General features: G+C 34.0%; 1 protein-coding gene across 1 annotated transcript in view; it reads right to left on the reverse strand.

Annotated features, from left to right (window-relative positions):
* Positions 1–2,432: 2,432 nt before the first annotated feature.
* The window catches only part of VPS50 (VPS50 subunit of EARP/GARPII complex), a 109,767-nt gene continuing 93,134 nt past the window's right edge, over positions 2,433–19,065 (reverse strand). Inside the window, exons 23-28 of the mRNA XM_012779642.3 lie at positions 14,350–14,498; positions 13,119–13,215; positions 11,899–12,057; positions 8,285–8,406; positions 6,266–6,455; positions 2,433–3,143 (exon numbers count right to left, since the gene is read on the reverse strand). Coding sequence (XP_012635096.1) covers positions 3,024–3,143; positions 6,266–6,455; positions 8,285–8,406; positions 11,899–12,057; positions 13,119–13,215; positions 14,350–14,498 — 837 coding nt within the window. The 3' untranslated portion in view covers positions 2,433–3,023. The remainder of the gene's footprint in view (positions 3,144–6,265; positions 6,456–8,284; positions 8,407–11,898; positions 12,058–13,118; positions 13,216–14,349; positions 14,499–19,065) is intronic.

Here is a 19,065-nt window from a genome sequence, read left to right on the forward strand (position 1 = left end):
TCCACACAGGGATGTGTCAATCAAGAAATGTATATCAGAGCTAATGAACTATTTTCCACCATTCATTTTAAACCAGTTAAGAATTCTCTTATGTAAATCTGACAGTTTTGTCCTTGTGAGAGTTGTGCAGTTTAAATTTTTGATGGCCTTTAAAAATTTCTGGTTGACAGGAATTGAGCAAATATTTTCCATGGTAAGAAAAAAAATCTGTAGAAAGCTGCACCAGTCTTAACATTTACAAAAATTACACCAGAGTATTAATAATCCTCTTGTCATTAATCATCGTCAAAAGCTAAATATCATTTTGTTAACCACTTAGTCTGTATCACAAATTACTGTATCACAAATATATATATGTGTGTGTACATATATATATATATATATATATATATATATTCACCACCATCCTCCCTGTACCACTTCTATTTGTTTTGAGCACAACCTGTATTCATCTTTAGGTCTGATTTTTTTATTACAAAAGATAACGATGCTTTCAAAGTGAATTGAATTATAAGCTTTTTACTATTTTTCAGTGAGTAAAAAAAAGGCTATTTAAGTTTCATCACTCAGCTAAATAGAAATTTTCAAAGGGAATTCTGTCTAAAGATATGATATAATGCCATATGGTCCTGGTTTCTAGAGAAATTCAATTTTGTAAGTTGTGTAAATGAATTTATTAGTTAAAGTAAACTTACAAATCTCTGTAGGTTTTTATAAATAGAAGCAAACTAGTTCATTTGAATTACTATATATCACCCTAGCATTTTTTTAATGCAAGAAAATGTATTTGTAAATATAATCATTCTTTCTCAGGGGATACTAATTTACCATGCTCTCATATCAACTTAAAATCTTGAATTCTACAAGAGATTTTCATATAAAATATCAAAGTTAAGAAAAATTTAGGCTCAAAAAGAAGTTTTTGGTAACTACAGAAGTTTTTGGAACATGTATAATTTCATTTACATTCTCAGCTTTTCAATTCTATTTATCTTAAAATTTGCTTCACAAAATGTTATATGGTTATAATTCAACATTACTGCATAATGTATTTGAGAAATGTCTAGTAACTCTTTTGTTATTAGGTAATTTAATGATTCAAATCTCCTGTTACTGTTTCGACTGCTAGCACTTATTAAGCTACCTTTTAATGCAAAACAAAAACAAAAATCTTTTTCAAAAAGTATTGAAAAGATTTGCCATTTTCATTTTGAAGATGGAGAAAAAGTAGGGTAGGTTAAAAGATCTGTCAGCCTGCATGGTTGAGTCTCTAAAAGACAATGCTTTTGTATCAATTCCTACGACACTGAAAAACACCGGGCTCTACCAGGCAGGTAATAGCTCTTTATATTTCCAGAGCCAACTAAAGTAGAAATTAAAGGAAACCAATTATAAAATCCGTGTAAAAAGGAAAAAATAAGTAGTTCCTCATCAACTGAGAATTAAATAAGACTGATTAGCTCTTTGTGTGCCCAGTTGAATATGCCATTAAAGGACCAAGCTTATCTCATGTTTGTTTTCTTTAAGTGGCTGCATGTAGACAATGGCTACAGGGAGAACTGACTTTACAGGTACACAATCTAGTACCACAAGCAGAACATCATGGCACCAGATTCATATCTTTTTAAAACAGGAAAGTTGTAATTTGGCAGTAAACAAACTGTGAAGGGAGAGGCTGAAAAACTCATCCAGACACTCACAAAAACAGCCACACACAGACATATTTCAAAAGTGCTTCCCATTAGACTGTGCTAGTTATGGACATCCACAGGGACTGGCGGACAGTGGCAGTCATTTTCCTTTACCGCCATGTCTGAGCACATGCAACCCTGTGCCCTCCACTTCAGCACCTCGACTCCCGGAAGATGCACAGAACACGAGTTTCTCATGAGACTTCTCAGGATTCCGTAGCTGTTGATGTTATAGGTCATACACAGTAATCACTGGACCAATACCACACTGGCTTAGATGTCTTCCATGCTCCAGTCGGAAAGAAGACACACAAAATTCCTTACTAGACCACTGGAAGGAGTACATGGGAAATGGATTTTCATGTCACATATATTGGGAGGAGATCTCTGGCTTCAGGGCAAAGTTTAGAGGAGCAATACACATAGTTACTGAAGACTAATTAACTGGGTTCCAAAGCACATTATTGGCTGGATTCAGACTATTTTACAGGTGTGTTACAAAGCAGATATTTAAGAAAGGTGAATATATGACCCTATATTTTTAGAAAGAAAGAAAAAACAAAATCACCATTGTGTATGCTACTCAGGTACTAAAAAGGTATACTCAATGAAATTACTTTTTACCATTGGTTTAAGGATATAAAATAATTAAAATCAGAACATGCCAAAAAAATTACATTACAGTTTCATGACCACTGCCTCACATGCAAAAATATCAAAATACAATCTCACATAGGCTGATCATATTACAGTATATTTATTAAATTTTATCATTTATGATCACTTTGTTATAATTAAATTAACCTGACATAAACCTTCACATTTAAAAACACAGAGAACATACTGATTTTTCAACTATTTTACCTACATATACTTTTTAAGTCTCATGCAGTGCTCATAATTAGGAGATACTATACATTAACCCTCTCATAATATGCTTATTAGGAACCAAGTTCAGAGGGTAGAAAAATGCCAACATAAACTCATTCTCCAAAAACTGCCCATAGATATATTACACCAGTTCCTTCTAATTATGTACTTATGGTACATTCTTCTGTAAAATGTATAATTGTAGTCATATAACCATAGTTATGACAAGGCAATATTTCAAGAAGGGATTACAACAAATGAGACCAACAGTTGAAGAGACCAGAGCATATAAAAGTCATTTGAGAACACCATACACACTTTGCTGTTTTCCACTTTCCAGTTGAAAAGAACATGCACAAAGTCTTCTTAGTAGATAGTTGTCAGGAGTGCACAGAAAATTGGCTTTCACCTCATATATGTTGAGAGAAGATCAATGCCACTGAGGAAAAAGAGTTATGTTCTTTATCTTTTAGGTCTGTCTATATCATCTATAGCTGCTAGAAGTTTTTGTCTTGCTTTCTTATTAATATGGGATCCCAGGCAAACATTCACCAGATTCGTCAGCTGCTTCGTTGAATATTCCTGTTCAAAGAAGGAAGATCCAAATTTAGTACACTAAAAGACATGTATCTGATCAATGCAGCAAAAGAACAGGCAGATATCCAGGAATCAGTGAATAGTTACTGAGTACTACAAACCAGTGAAAAACAGTGGAAATTATAGTTTGGGACACGGAGGACAAATTGCTTACTGAGCTGTAACAGGAGGGAAGGAGGATACAGCAGTACACATTTGAAATAGGAAGCAACTGTATCTGTTTTAATATGGCAAAGTAATCTGGCATGCCTATGCTTTTTATTACTTCGAAGATCACACATTTTATCCTTGTTTCTCTGATAGTCTTTGTTATTAAGTTACCAAAATACACTGACATTTCAAATTTTTACAATGCTACTGATCAAGTATTTTTCTGGCACTGTACATTTTATAAAACTTTAGTTAGAAAAAAATCAACAAGAGAACAACTCTTCTAAGATACAACAAATGAATAAGGTAACAAAGATCAGAAAGTCAGTGTCTTTTAAACTCTTATATTGTAATTGATAACTATTAATAGCAAGTAAAATTAAGACCACAAGTATCTTTCACCATCCATATCCACCTGGTTCTCAAATTTCAGATAATGGGTTGCCAGGATGAGAATCAAGAGAGATTCACAGAAATTGCTGCATATTGATTTGGTTCTGGAGGTTGAATAGCAAGAGTTCAGACAGCGAGAGATAATTCTATACTATCATCTAAGAAGAAAAGAAAATCCATCTTTATTGAAGGTAACCATTAAAGATAGGGAAAATTCAAAATATGGGATTGAGTTTATTTTAAAAACTCAGCAAACTGCTCAGTTTGTGTATCTGACCCCTAAAAGCACCTGTCACCACCTGGTAAGTAATCTCATTTAAGCAGTGAGCACTGGACTCATTGTTGGAGTTTCCTTGGAGACAGGACAGAGTCCCTGCTGCTACTCAGGAGATGTCATTGAATTACAGACACCAATCAGTTAAGCGCTTCTAAAAAATTCAGTCCAGCATATTAAAAAAGAAAATCCTAAAGTGGGCATCATTCTTGCATTAAATAATGGATATTTAAGTGCTGTGCTTTTTTTACTCACCTACTGTGTACTCTTTCCCCAAATCCCTTCTTCAGTATGAACCCTGAAGTGTTTACAGCTTACTTTACTAAATAGTTTCTAGCAACATCCAACAGTCTACTTGTATCTGAGTTTAACATTTTGGTTCTCAAATGTCATTTGGGCTAAAAGTGGTGAAGTTTCTCTCAATTCAGGCTTACTGGCAAAAATCATTGAAAGTAACATGCACATTTCTACTTTGCTTCCAAAGATGTGAAACTGACCTACAGTGGGCACATTTACATAAAACTCAGGACAATGTTAAAGTTCCATGCTAATGTTCACTTAATCTTTTTACAGTATTGAAATCAGAAAGAATGGACACAAGAAGGTAAATACAAATAATTTCTTATTCTTTACCCATATAAAATAAAATTTTACTTAGCTTGTCCCCATGTTTATAGCCTAAGTGAAGGCAAACCCTACACAAAGAGATGCAAAGGTCACTGGAAATCAAGAAAGGGAAGGGGATGGAGGATGTGTAAAAATTTATCCATTGGGGGTACAGTGAACACTATTCAAGTGATGAGCACACTATAAGCGTGACTTAAGCATTATGAATGAAAAGTATCCATGTAACAAAAATATTTGTATCACCTTTAATATTTTGAAATAAAAAGAAGGAAAAGAAAACGATTTTTAAAAAATAATGAATGCTAACAAAGATATAAGGAAACAGGCCCTCTCATATACTGTTGGGGAAATATATGAAGGTCAGTTCGGCAACATGTATCAAAAATCATTAAAATCTACATACTTTTGACCTAGGTATTGTACTCTTAGAAATGCATTCTAAGATGTATGTGAATGTCTAAGGAAGTTCATCTCAGTGCTATGCACGATGGTAAAATCTGAAACAACCTGGAGCCCTTAAAACGATACTGCTTTCTAACCCAAACATCTTTCTTTCCTTAACTGGCTATATATATAACATAAACCAAGAATTCATTTTTCTCTCTCCTTTAACCATTTGTCCTAGCTATTAAATCAAAGTCCAATTATATGTTCTCAGTTTTATGAAGCAAATGAATTAATTTTTTCATATTTGTATACAAAAATTTTAATGGTATAATTAACTGGTAAAATGGTATATTTAACTGGTAAAATAATTAACTGGTAAAATTGTTTTTTATGTCTATCAAGCATTATTGCTTATCATATATGCATGATTCCTTCACTGAAAAGATAATCTCCACTCTTGCCCAAAGTGGTACCATATAAGTCATCATTTTTAATAAAACAAAACCCAAAAAAGTGAACCCTAGAGTCATTAAAGGAATAAGGATATGATGAAGATTTTAACACTTTCCATATTTTTCTTAAATCCATCTTCACATACTGCCTATCCAGATAAATAATACAACAATCATATAGAAAAGCTCCCATACCAAGCATGCTCAGATGATATAAGTTGAGTCGAACTGTGTCAAATATTCAGAATCCTAAACAGCAATAAACAGCATTTTTCTCTACTTATCTATATATATATCCACACAAAAGAAAAATAATCAAATCTATATTAAAGGTAAAATCTAATATAAGATGGTAAGTTAAATTTAGCTATTTAAATATTAATATCTTCAACTACTACTAATACATGTCAGCATGTTTAGGATGCCACCATTTCATTGTTGAGGGATACAAGAAGGTTTAAGTTATATAACAGAGTATGGCTTATGTATCACTTCAACATTACTGTATGCAATCTCTCTTCAAGATAATAAACTTCCTCCTTTTCCCATAACACAATCATAGGAAATATATAGCCAATGTTCTGACTTTTGCTCTATTTCCAGATAATTACTGTAATAGTTCGCAAAAGGCCCCCCCAAAGTTGGATTAGCCAAAGGGCACTAACTACACAGATATAGTCTGAATATGGCAAAGAATCGACCCAAGTAGTTTATGTCTAAAAGGCAAATATTTCTTTACTCTCATGATTTTGAATTAAGTAACATACAAGAACAGAAAAAATAAAAAAAAATAAAAACTTAATTAACTATTCTCCAGCTCTCACCCTGTGCTCTTTGATCCAGCGTTCCATGTCATTCTCCGTTAGGTAGTAGGCTTTAATATAGGTTTCCACAAATTCTTTATCAGGAATAGGTCTAATATCTGTTAGTTTTTCAAGTTTCATTAAAAACTGTTGAAAATCCAATTGCATCAAGGCACGACCCTCATTACTGCACTTCTTGACATTGGCATATCTAAGACACACAATAATAATAATAATAAAATACATGATGAGAAGGTTAGAAAGAGAAACCTTAAGTACTTGTACTTTTTTCTAACCCATATTTTGACAGATTCTCCAGAAATGAGAAGGTTACAGAAAAAAAAGTACATGAGCTTGACTCAGAAGGTCTGGGTTCTGTTTGTGCCATCATTTTAACTATTTGGTAAAAAAAAAAAAAAAAAAAAAAATAGTCATTTTGCCTATCTGGGCCTCATTTCCTTGTTTGCAAAGACATGGAATAATTTAAAGATTCTTTGTTGCTCTACAGACCATAGTTCTCTGCATTCAATTAACATAATCACCTGTAGGAAAGTTACGCTGGTGCTCCTGTTAAGCTGGCTACCCAGAGTTATTTATAAAACTAAGCTTTGTCTACTCCAAAGTAATCTTAAAATGTTAGAACTGTGTACTATTGTTCAATATGGTAACTATTTAATGCAAAAGAAACAAATTAACTAATTCTACCACAAATGCTTGGCAAACCTGAGAAATGTGTAAGTATGTAAGCGAAGAAAGTATATATATATTTTCCATGATAAAACAGTCTACAGACTTATTCTAGCATCCCATGTTACTGAAATACTATGTTTTAAGGTTGTCTAGCAGTAAGAATGAATATACTAACCCTAACAGTACATTTTCTTACTCATGAGTCCATGTCTCATTTCCTTCCATCAATCATACAGAACAGGGAAAATTCAATCTTAGGGAATGAGATACTTCCCCTAAGGAAATTTGTAAGAAAATTAAAGCTTATATCATTTAAAGTGACCAAGCTTTTTTTTTTTTTTAATAAAAAGCGTTTTATACAGAAATATATACTATTTACTATTCTACTTTATTAAATGAATTTATTAAAAAACACTTTTCATTTATGATTATTGACACAGAGTCAGTTTATAATTTATAGCACTGTTAGTTTCAATACAGAGTGGCAAGACTGTTGTCAGCTTGTCACTGTTACCCTCCCACTTTCTAATACATTTTCTTTTATAATGAATGAGAACTAAGGAAGAATCAGATAAACGATAGTATGAAAATTCAATTAACGTACAATTCTGGATTACTGTGCATGGTCTTTGAAATAGCTATTTGCTTTTCAGGGATATTTTAAATGTATTGCTGATTCCTATTTATATTCTAGATGTCATGGGCAGAGTAAGCACGGTCTCTGAGTAAATGGGAAAATTGCTATTGATAGATCTGTAAACTCAAAACATAAAATTTATATAGTTTATAAATGATATGATGATGATGATGAACTGTGATATAGAAATTATGAGAACTGACTTTACATCAGAACACCAGTTTATAAGCCTTCTCTGCCTTTAAAAACTGTGAACTCAGGCAAATTAATTTAACCTGTGTCAGTCTCAGTTTTCTGAGCCTAGGTTTTCTCATTGATAAAAGAATAATAGTACCTATCAAAGAGAATTTGTTTTAGGATATGGTGATATAATCCTATGAAATGTCTAGTTCAGTAAGTAAAAAGGTAAGTATAATCATCATCATGACAATTATGTTATTAAATATTAGGTAAAAATAATAATTATTAGTTTAACTTTCAGATAACCATTAGATTCTGCATTCCTCACTCATTCACTGTCATCAGCAAGAAAAGAAAGCACAGAGACTGGCACAGTGGGTTTAAGACTTTGTCTTTAGTTATATTACAAACTTGTCTACTATTTATCATTATCTCTACCTATTCTCTCCATCCATTAGTGATATCTTACAATGCTATTTGTAAAATACAATTTAACATTTAAGAAACAAGTAAGGCTTTCACAAAAAACGTACCCTTCCACAATAGTTCTATTAGCCAGTCGTATACAATGTTCCCAAAGTATATTAGATACAGGCAAGGGTATCCGAACTCTCTTAGAAACTTCATTTAGCCTCCTGTTAAACTGCTCAAATTCCTAAAACGAACAAAAAAAAATCATGGCTGTATGTGAATATCATTATAAATGTCACATGTTTTCCCACAAAAGTGGGGGAAAAAAAAACACCAAGGATTCAGAAAGAGTCAGAATCAAATCAAGTGAAACAAAAAGAGATAATACCAAAGATAACTTGGATTAATATGAAGGTTTTAAAATACAGCATTTTGAATAGATTATAATACAGAGTACACTACATTTCATCTCAAAAGAAATAGGTTGTCATTAACTGATTAAACAATGTTAACAATGTCCAAATGTTTCTATATCTCTGAATTTTCTATGGCTGTCAGTATGGATTAAAAGAGCAGAATTTGTCTTCAAGAAATCCAGTTTTAAAAAAATGTTTTAATAAGCTTTCAATTCAGAATTAATTATTTGTAATCTGTAGCTATACTCCTTAGAGAGCAATTTGAGGAGTTATTCTCTTTACTAAATATTCTTTAAATTATTATACAGGTTGAGTATCCCATATCCAAAATGCTTGGGACCAGAAGTGTTGTAGATTCTGGATTTATTCAGATTTTGGTATGTGTACATTATACTTATTGGTTGAGCATCCCAAATCTAAAAAATCCAAAATCTGAAATCTGAAATGCTCCAATCAACAAGTCCTTTGAATGTCATGTAGGCATTCAAAAAGTTCTAAGATTTTGGGCATTTTGTATTTTCAAATTTGGGATGCTCGACCTATATGCCAAATAATTTGAAAGTTTCATGGTATAGCAGCACATTTTTAGTACAATGGAAAAAATAAAACATAAAATATTTTCTATTACCTACAGAAAAACTTAACATTTTCATTATCTGTTAACTTTACGACACAATCGTACCAAAAATGTAAAATATATATAAACTAATTTAGACAACCCCAATGATCACAGGAAAGGAGCAAATCACCCTACAATAAATGTGTTTCTGATCTCTTTGGACCATCGCCATCTAAATATGTTCATTTATAAAAGTAAATGCTATTTGAGCCCTCCTTGACAATATATTTCAAATAAATTTAAGAAGGCTTAAAATGATTTGTTCTTTAGTTTCCTGAATGAAGAAGCCACATAATGTTTAACAAGACTGAGAGGCATCCACGTTTTCTAATAACAAACAGGAGGAAAAAAATCTAATCTGATCACCAAACTACCACATAATGATAATTATGCTCTCCTTTGCTCTTTTTCCTAAATTACAATTTTTCTTGCTGATTTACTTTTAATAGTTCATTGATTTTAATTATCAGAAAGAAGTTTGGATTGTCAATTCACTAAGTTTCCCTTTGAAAATCAAAGTTAAATAAATAATTGCTCTTCATCTGTTCTTTTGTTTCATGGATCTAGCAAAGCAGTAATATTTACTACCATAACCGATTTGGATTTCAAGAGTCATAATTCAACATTTTTCATTAATTATTTTATTTAAAAGATAAAGATATAGACTTACTATACATAATGACATTCTACTTAATGCTAAATTCAATGTTAAGAAATGGCTGTTGTAAAATGAACAATACAGCCATCTCATTTTACTTCTAATTCTTTTGGGGTAACATAAGCAGGCTGCCTTCACCTAAATGCTTAGACTTAGAAAAGTAATAAAAAGAACAAAAGTTATCACAGATAATTAACCTTTATGCTTAAGGAAGTCCTTAAGCTGCTAAAAATTGGGTTCAGGTTAATAACTTGAATAACATTAGTTCTTTCTTATAATATTCATATTTCTTGGAATTAAGAATAACTGAAGCAAGAAGCCTTCTTCGAGTATGTATATTCACTGAGTTGCAGAAGTCTTTTTCTTGAATCCCAATGAGTACTATGGTTAGTATGTGCTATGGTCTGAATGTCTGTGTCTCTCCCAAATGCTTATGTTAAAATCCTAACTACCAGGGTGATGGCGTTGGGAGGTGGAACTTTTTGGGGGTGATTAAGTCATGAGGGCAGAGCCCTCATGAATGGGTTTAGTGCTTCCCCTATAAAAAAGCCCCAGTGAGCTACCCTGCCTCTTTCACCATAGGAAGATGCAGTATGCAGGTGACATCAATGAGAAATCAGGCCCTTACCACATACCAAATCTGCCTTAGCCTTGCTCTTGAACCTAGCCTCTGTAACTGTCAGAAATACTATTTGTTGTTTACAAGCCACCAAAACTATGGTATTTTGTTATAACAACCTAAATGGACTAAGATAGCAGGCCATAAAAAATAGAATCAACTTTCCAAAAATAGAATTGTTACCTAAAAGGGGGGTGTCATTATTTATAAATTACCTTAATTTTCTATATTCCAAATAAAAATTCACAATTGAAATCTCCGGGGTACTACAGAAAGTGAAGTTCTTCCTTTCATTGTCTTTTAAGGTCAATGATCTCTGAATTCAAGGGTGGCAAATATAGAGCATCGCTCCTTCCCTCAAGACCCCCCTCCAACCCCTCCCACCCCAAGATCTCCATGGAAACTCCTAGCTACAGCTTACTGATCTTCGAACCCTTGAGTCTGGAGACAGCCTCAGTCTCCCCAGAAGGGCATAAGGTGCTGGGAGTTGGCAGACCAGAGGAACTCTGCAGCTATCTGTTTTAGTCTAGAGCTCCATTTATTGGTTCTCATGTGTCGAGCTATTGTATGTTGCATTAGGGCTAAGGAGTGATTGTATAAACGAGTTAAAAGTCAGGAGGTGCAAAGGGCCAAAATGAAAAACAAAATTTTTCTGAAAGTTGCTTTCATTTTTACATATGCTCTTTCCTCACCTTAGATATATCCACATGTCTCTCTCTTTTCCTTACTTCTTTCAGGCCTCATCTCCATTCTCACTTTATCAGAGTCCTTCTCTAACCACGACAAATAAATGGTATTCTGTTCCCACCCAGATCCTGTTATTCTCTTTTAATGGTTTATTTCTTTTTCACAGCATTATTCATCACTTGACATTATATCTCAATTTATCTGTTTACAGCTTTCTGTACACTGGTATGTAAATTCCCTGAGGGCATGTAAGTTCCTCAATTCACAATTCTATTGCCTGCACCTCTATCAGTGCCTCTCACATGTCAGATCTATAAATTGCTATTCATGGATAAATAAATAATAAAAAAAGGAACAACAGTTCTTTCCAGGAAACTTATAAATGTAGGTCACTGAATGCAAAGAGGTGTTTGCAGGACACTGCAAAAGCAGTATGATTTCTAGAAATAAGAATTCAGAATAATTAGGAGCATGGTCTCTTGCTAATGGATATATGTACTAAACAATAAAAACAACTTCTAATTAAAATAGAAACGAAAACAAAAAATCTACAAAGTAGTCTTAGATCTAATAGAAGACAAAAGTCAGAAAGTAAGCCGATTTCAATTCAAGGACTTTAGTATCACAATGTTAAAAATGTTGCAGTAACTATAATTGTACTATTTTAAAGCCTTTGCAAAAAAGAATATTTTTCTTTGCAGAATGATCTTTAGCAGAGATGTTTCAAGAGCACTTGCCTTCAACAATGCATCTACATATATGTTGTGCTGTGACATAATTTCTTTTACATCCCATTTCACATTAGCCATTAGGAGCAGCATCTGTTCATAATCAATGGCTTTACCAGCTACAATCCAGTAAATTGGTTTGCGTAGTTCACTGGCAGTTGAAACGGTCTGAAATAAATTTCACAGAAATGAAAACAATTACTTTCTAAAAGTTATCAGATTCATAAAGAATACTTTGCCCGTTTCTAATATACACCACATCTGAAAATAAAACACTATACATTTGGAGATTTCAATTATTTGAAAATACTTTGACTAAGGCAAAAGCCTTACACAAAGCATAATTTTTGAGACTTTCAATAACCATGAAGCCATTGACACTACAAATATGAGAGACACAACTATAAGAGAACTAGAGATTTTCGTGGAGACTAACAAATATTTCTCAATTTCTTGCCAACTCTTTTCATTTCCACTCCCACTACCCTACATCAGGATTCCATTCTCTCTCGCCTGCAATACTGCAGCAGCCTTCAGACTGCTCTCCCTGTCTCTAGCTTGCCGTCTACAGTCCAATCTCCACAGTGCCCCCAGAGAACTCCTAAAACACACATCTGACCATGCTGCTCACCTGTTTCAAACCCTCCTGTAGCTTCCCAGAGCCCTTGGAATAAAGTCCAACTCCTGGCTGAGGGTGTGGCTCCCGTTTATCCCTCCAGCGACCTTTCTCATCACCAGCCCTCCTCCCTTGCCCGAACAAGTTGAGTTCCCCACTGCTCGCATGCACTGTGTTCTCTCTCATCTTCTGGTCTTCATATAGCCACTCCCATCATCTGGAATATATCTCCCCCACTCACCTTTTCTGCCTGGCTGGTCCAGATTAAACATTGCTTCCTCTAGACAGCCTTTCCGACAACCTTCTTCCAGCCACAGCCCCTCCCGCCCTCCAGTCTGGGTTAAACACCCTGTCGCTGTTCTTTCCCTTATCATAGCACTTATCATACTTTATTGTAAATACAGTTTTCATTGGCTCTCTCACTAGACTAAAAGTTATATAAAGTGCTTGGTAAGTATTATTTAATGCAGGAATTCATGAGTGAATAAATGAATAATCTATCCAGCTCTTCAAGGGATTGGAGACTGATCTCTAATTAAAAAAACAATCCTAAATAATCTGTGACAGTCCTATTTGGCTCACAGTTGAAATTATATACAAGACCATCTCTGACCTGAGAATAAAACTGCTGAAGAAAGGGCTTTTTAACTGCAGGCATCACAGCATCCAGATGTGGCTGAAGGAACTCAAACTGTTCAGCCAAGAATACCCTAAAGAGAATAAATAACCCACTGTGTAAACAAACTGTCTCAAATTTAGAGTCTGTCAAGTTTTTTATGAGAGATCTTTTAAGATCTGAGTACAACTTTAACAATTCAAATTATTTTCCACATTAGCAAACTATCTTGTACTACCACTTGACATGTCCACTTACAATTTAGACAATAAAAAGTGTTGAGCTTATTAATGAATGGAAGTTGAAGTGAAAGAAGAGTAACTTCAAAGGAGCTATCAGGTTACCAAAGGTATAGAGTCCCGCTGTTTTGCATGTAAGATATGAGCACACATAAAACAACAGATTGAAAAAAGTATACAACGGTATTTTTTTTAAAGGATTTCTTTCAAAAATCCCATTCAATTACTACTGTGTGTGCACCTTAGTAACCAAAATGTTTGTACTCCCATAATTTCCTGAAATAAAAAAAAAAAAATTTTAAATCCCATTCAATTAATATATAAGACTCTTAAATTCATAGATTTAATATGTGACACTTTTCAGAAGTAACCCAAACATAACATGATGCAAACTGAATCTTGGCTGAAGCATACAAATGAACTACAGGTGCGGGAGGCTGGGGTACAGGAGTAGGAGTCCTTTGGCTGGTGACTGCACTGCCACTGGACACTTTTTCTCTTTTTGTCATCTATGCAAATGCTCTTAAATTATCTTGAACTTCGTTTTATGGAAGAAGTTTTATTCTTTACTTTTATTAACAAGTTTAAGGATTTATAAAAGTCAGGAAGCATTCTTGCTCATGTGAAGGGTCAACTATATTTAACTGACAATGCAACTATAGTTTCTCTAGGATCATAAGTCATCAATAGGAAAATATAAAGTATAACATATGCTTTTTAAAGTTTTGCTTAAAGCAAGGATCATGTTACTAAAAAGCAAACCTTTAAAAAGGATTTCTTTCCTTCCTTCCTTGCATTTCTAGAACTGAAACCAACCATGTAGTTGTAAAAATCAATTGGTAATCTATGTTAGGATATACTTCTCAGAAATATATAAGCGTTATTTAGAAGTGGTATGTGTATGCAGCTAGAAGTCTTATTATACAGTACTTACTTTTATAACTTTTCTTACATATTTAATGGCAAAGCAATTGTATTTAACAACTTACAAGGATTCCGTGGCTACCACTCTTTCTGCTAACCCATACAATGTATCACCAGATGTCAAAACCACTAGGTGACTGAGGTGTGGGCTCGGCACCTTCTCCTTTCTCTCTTCTGCTGCTGTGAGTGTGGCAGTAGGATCAGCTGAAACTTCCTGAAAATGCAGCACACACATACACAATCTGGAATAGCAAATCTAGTAGTAATAAACCATGTGATTTTGACAAAACTAGAACTACAAATAAAATACTCTTAGGCATATATCAATTATATTTAGTTTCAGTTCTTTTCCCCCATTTTTATGATTTGTAACTATTGGAACTTTCCTTTTGATTACTAAGTGAACATAATTCTGTATAATATCCAACTCTATATGCTACCATCTGTGTATGACCTAAAGTCTGCCAACACAAGGAATCTTTATGAACTGACAGATGTTTCATAGAGACAATAGTGAGATGCCTCTCAAGACCTTGTAAATGAGGGAAATGAGATTGTCCCTTGAGAATCAAGCTTGTAAATCCAAAATTATGATATGATTAACCATTTCACATCCAAATCTTAATCAAGGTAACCTTGGCATAATCTCAAAAAAGCAGGACTAGAATGACAAAGAACCAATGGTATTGTATTATATATGTCTGGGGACAGATTACTGGTAAAGACTGTCTAATGTGAATGAAGGAAAGAGACTGCGCAGAGAGCAGGGCGTGCTGGGCCTGCAGCACCATCCAGGAGAGAAGCACTGATTCAGGTACACAGACATGCAGCCAACAGGAGTGATATGGTCAAATCTGTGGTCAGAAAAACTCATCAGACTTCAAATCTCTCAGTTTTACTTTTATTTCATGTCATGCTCACTAGCAATCTACCTTTCCAGGGATTCTGATGCCAGGCAAGGAGTGCCTTGGATATGAGTTATGCACATTCTTGTACTTCACAGTATTGCATATTATAAACAAAGAGACTGGCAAAGGAAGAGTTGTGAGGATATGCTCACCCAACTTCCCCTCAATACACAGCAAGAAACTCTTATTTTTACTGAACTCTTAGCAAACAGTAAAAAACCAAACCAAAACAAACAAAAAACCCTCAAAAAACACTTGAACTCACTGGCACATTGGCAGTCTTTTTTATAGGGAGGGTGTCTTGAAGATCTCTTAGGTAAAGAGGTGCTAAACTGGCTACTTATAGTAGCTGACAGAGTACCAGAAGACTGCCAGTTCAAGAGTAACAAGCAATCCACATATTTCAATAAAGATACATTTAGGCAAACCAGCTTCCCTTTGTAAAGTAAACATGAAAGAATGCGGTTTAGAATACTGACATCATCATACCATTGATTTAAGTAGTTATTACAGTCAATGTCAGAGAAAAAGAGTTTTAATTACTGTTTGGGGAGGGAGGAGAGGAGAGAGGTCAAGGAAGTGACCATAATTACACTGCAGAAAGAACAACTCCATGATAGCATGATTCTCAATAAATGACTCCTAACAATACTGATCGTATTATAATCTCAAAGTCACTTCACCATGTGAAGCTATGAAGAACTTTTATAACCAAATATATTTCTAATAACAATTATCTTGGATTAGAAATAGACATTCTAATTTTCATTTAAGTAAAATTATTAGGGTTTTCCAGTACTGACATGGCATCAGACTCAACTCATTACATTTTGAAAAACAGTTCCAGAAGAAAAATTTACAAAAGGAAAAAAAAATAGAATAAATGCTATGCAAATTATGCAATAGCTCATAGTACAAAAATGCTGTTATAAGTTTACTTGACTATAGGTCAATGTTTAACCTGCTCAATCCTTTAGCAAAAAGTTTCAAAATTCTGATTGAATCAGAGACTGACTGAGCTAGAAGAAATGCTAAACATTATCTAATACAACCCCTGGCGTTTACATACCACTTTCAGTATGGAAAACATTACTTGGTTATCTCCATTACAGAGTTTAAAGGTAAGAACAGATGAGTTTGCAGATAGCACAACTAACTGTTTAAATGCAAATATAAGTAATATATTTAAAAGACTCTCAAAGAAAATTCTACCACAAAAATTAGAAGTAAAAGTGTACAAAATGTAAATCTACATAACTTTTTAAAGCAACTCGATAGTCACAAATCTCCAACATTTTCCATATGAATAAAGGAGTCATCAATTGCACAATACTCCGGGAGGATAATTTACTTTTATAAATTTAGCAAAATGAAAACAAAAATTGTAAAACCTTTCAAGTTAGAAAATGGATTTATTCTTCTTTAATTCTTTTTGATTTCCTATCTTTTCCTAAAGATAATGTCTCTCTTCAATTTCTAATTACTCAATTACAATTTAAAAGTTATTATGGGAATAAATGCTTCCTCTAGGGAGAATTAAGATCATGGAACCATGCAAGTTATTTCATCTCCACTATTTATTTCCCTCTACTGAAAAGGAAATAACTCTACTCAAAAGAAAAAAAAAAAGCCACAAAATCAGATACTGTTTGGTAACAATTGGTTGCCTGTGCTATTAATTCTGGTGGCTATTTAATAATAACCAGTTAAAGAACTAGTTATTTGGAACTTTGGAATCATTCATGACCCCCCTTCCTCACCTCCCATTTCCAAATAATAACTAAAATATGTCTAAACAAACACCACTCTATTTGTTCCTTCCTGATGTTACTACTTATTCAGACCCAGGCCCCTTGGCAGTCTTGACCAGACTATTCTAAAATCCCCTGAACATAGATCTCTGTCTCTAAGTCTCCTGTTTCTACTCTAGTTTCCACACTGGCTTATTATTCTAAAATACCAATGTGATCTTTCTAAAACAGAGATGGGACCATGCCACTCCCTGGTTTAGCAGCCTCGATCCATTCCCTACAGGAAATATTTTAAACAGGTTACCATGATATTAATCCTTTACAAGTGACACCAGCTAATCTGCCAACCTCATTTCGAGGGGTCATTCTATGTCCCTAACGTCTAACCACACTGGACTGACTACTTGGGTTTGAAACAGCATTAGAGGTGAGGAAGTGAAGACCATTATCGTCATTATCATCATGTTCATCAATTAAACTGACTGAAGGCCTGCCAATGCCAGGAGGTATAGAGATGCAAAGATGATAAAGGTGGTCCTCACCCTCCAGAAACTCGCAATGAAGTAGGGGAGTCAGGAAACGGCTGCTAGTAAAGTACACTTTATGTCATGAAAAACATGTCTCAGTTAAGATAACAGGAACACATGTAAGAGACTCATTCTTCTCTGGAGACTGAGAAAGTTATAGAAAGAAGATGGCATAGAAGGACAGAGTTTAAAAATGAGAAGGGAGCTGGGCAGATCAGAGAAGAGAGCTGGTGAGACAGGAGTCTCAGTAGAAAAGATATAGCACTCTATTTTCTTCTTAGTTCAGAGTTGTAAATATCTATCTCTGAACACATCAAACCTTGGTGAGGAGAACTAAAATCCTGAAACATGAAAAACTACTAAAAGAAGTGGGGAAAGAGATGACTCACTTGGGCAACTTAGCTGGGCTAGCCAAAGTGGTCCCCATGGGGCAGAAATAGGAATAACAGAAAATAGTCCAGAGAAGCAGATTTGGCTACATCAAAACAAAGCACATTCTATCAGGCAGACTATAAGGCAGGAAGAGCTGTTTTGTGTGGTTATGATTTCCCTATTGCTGAAGAGAAGGTTCAAGTAGAAGCTTATAGTTATTAGGTATGTATGAATACTGTACAGGTTAAATGAGCACAGGTAGGCTTCCTTCTATGATTTTATGAATAGAAACCTAGGGTATTACACGCCAATAGTGTAACAAAATCTCCTTCAAAGCATCAAATGCTCCTGCTTTTAAAATATTTTATAATTAAACTACATCCAATATAAACTTCCTGACAATACTGTACAATCTCAAACTCACATAGGTCAAGGTACCATGAATACCATACACTTATAATAGCAGAGTTACTTTAGAATTTCATTCTGTTATGATTAGATATCTCCATATACAAAACATATTTATAAAACTAAAAGTTTCTTGAATTTAGATACTACTGTTAATTTGGGATAGAACAGGGAGGTGGTGCTGGAAGATGAGGGTAGGCAAGGAGAGGGATGCCCTCCTTTGTTCCCAGTTAACACTGGTGTTTTAGGCATAAAAATTATGGTAATTGTGTGTTTAATGGCTAAAGTTCTATGTTTACATTTAGGAAAATATGCTTGAAGAGAACAAGAGAATCATAAAAATGTCAAGCTGACATAAATAAATGGTATGTGCTTATTTTGCATTTAAATGGAAAAGTGCCTAAACCGGGTCAGTGTTTTAGTTTATACCAGTACAGTAAGTAAAGGAGATAACTTTCCAATACTTTGAGAAATGAAATCTTATCCATCTTTATTCTCACAGTGAAAGTCACATTGTTTAGCCTTCCTTGCCACTATTTTATAACTATAAAATGAATTCGTATTTATGAACTTTTCTGGACAAACTTAAAATGTTTTTATTATCAAAGATTTAAAGTTGGCCAAGGATCTGAAAGCACACAATTTAGTTAGCATCACCAAATGGATAACTAAAAATTCACACTTCTGCTACCATATGACCCCTACCAGCTTCCTTTCCTACTTTACCTCTACTAGACCACTTTTCTTAGACTTTTCTTTGATATGTCAAACACATTTTCTTAGTTTACATTGAATTTATATGAAAAATGGTTTCA

This window comes from Microcebus murinus, chromosome 9 (assembly GCF_040939455.1).
Source record: "Microcebus murinus isolate Inina chromosome 9, M.murinus_Inina_mat1.0, whole genome shotgun sequence".
Lineage (NCBI taxonomy): Eukaryota > Metazoa > Chordata > Mammalia > Primates > Cheirogaleidae > Microcebus > Microcebus murinus.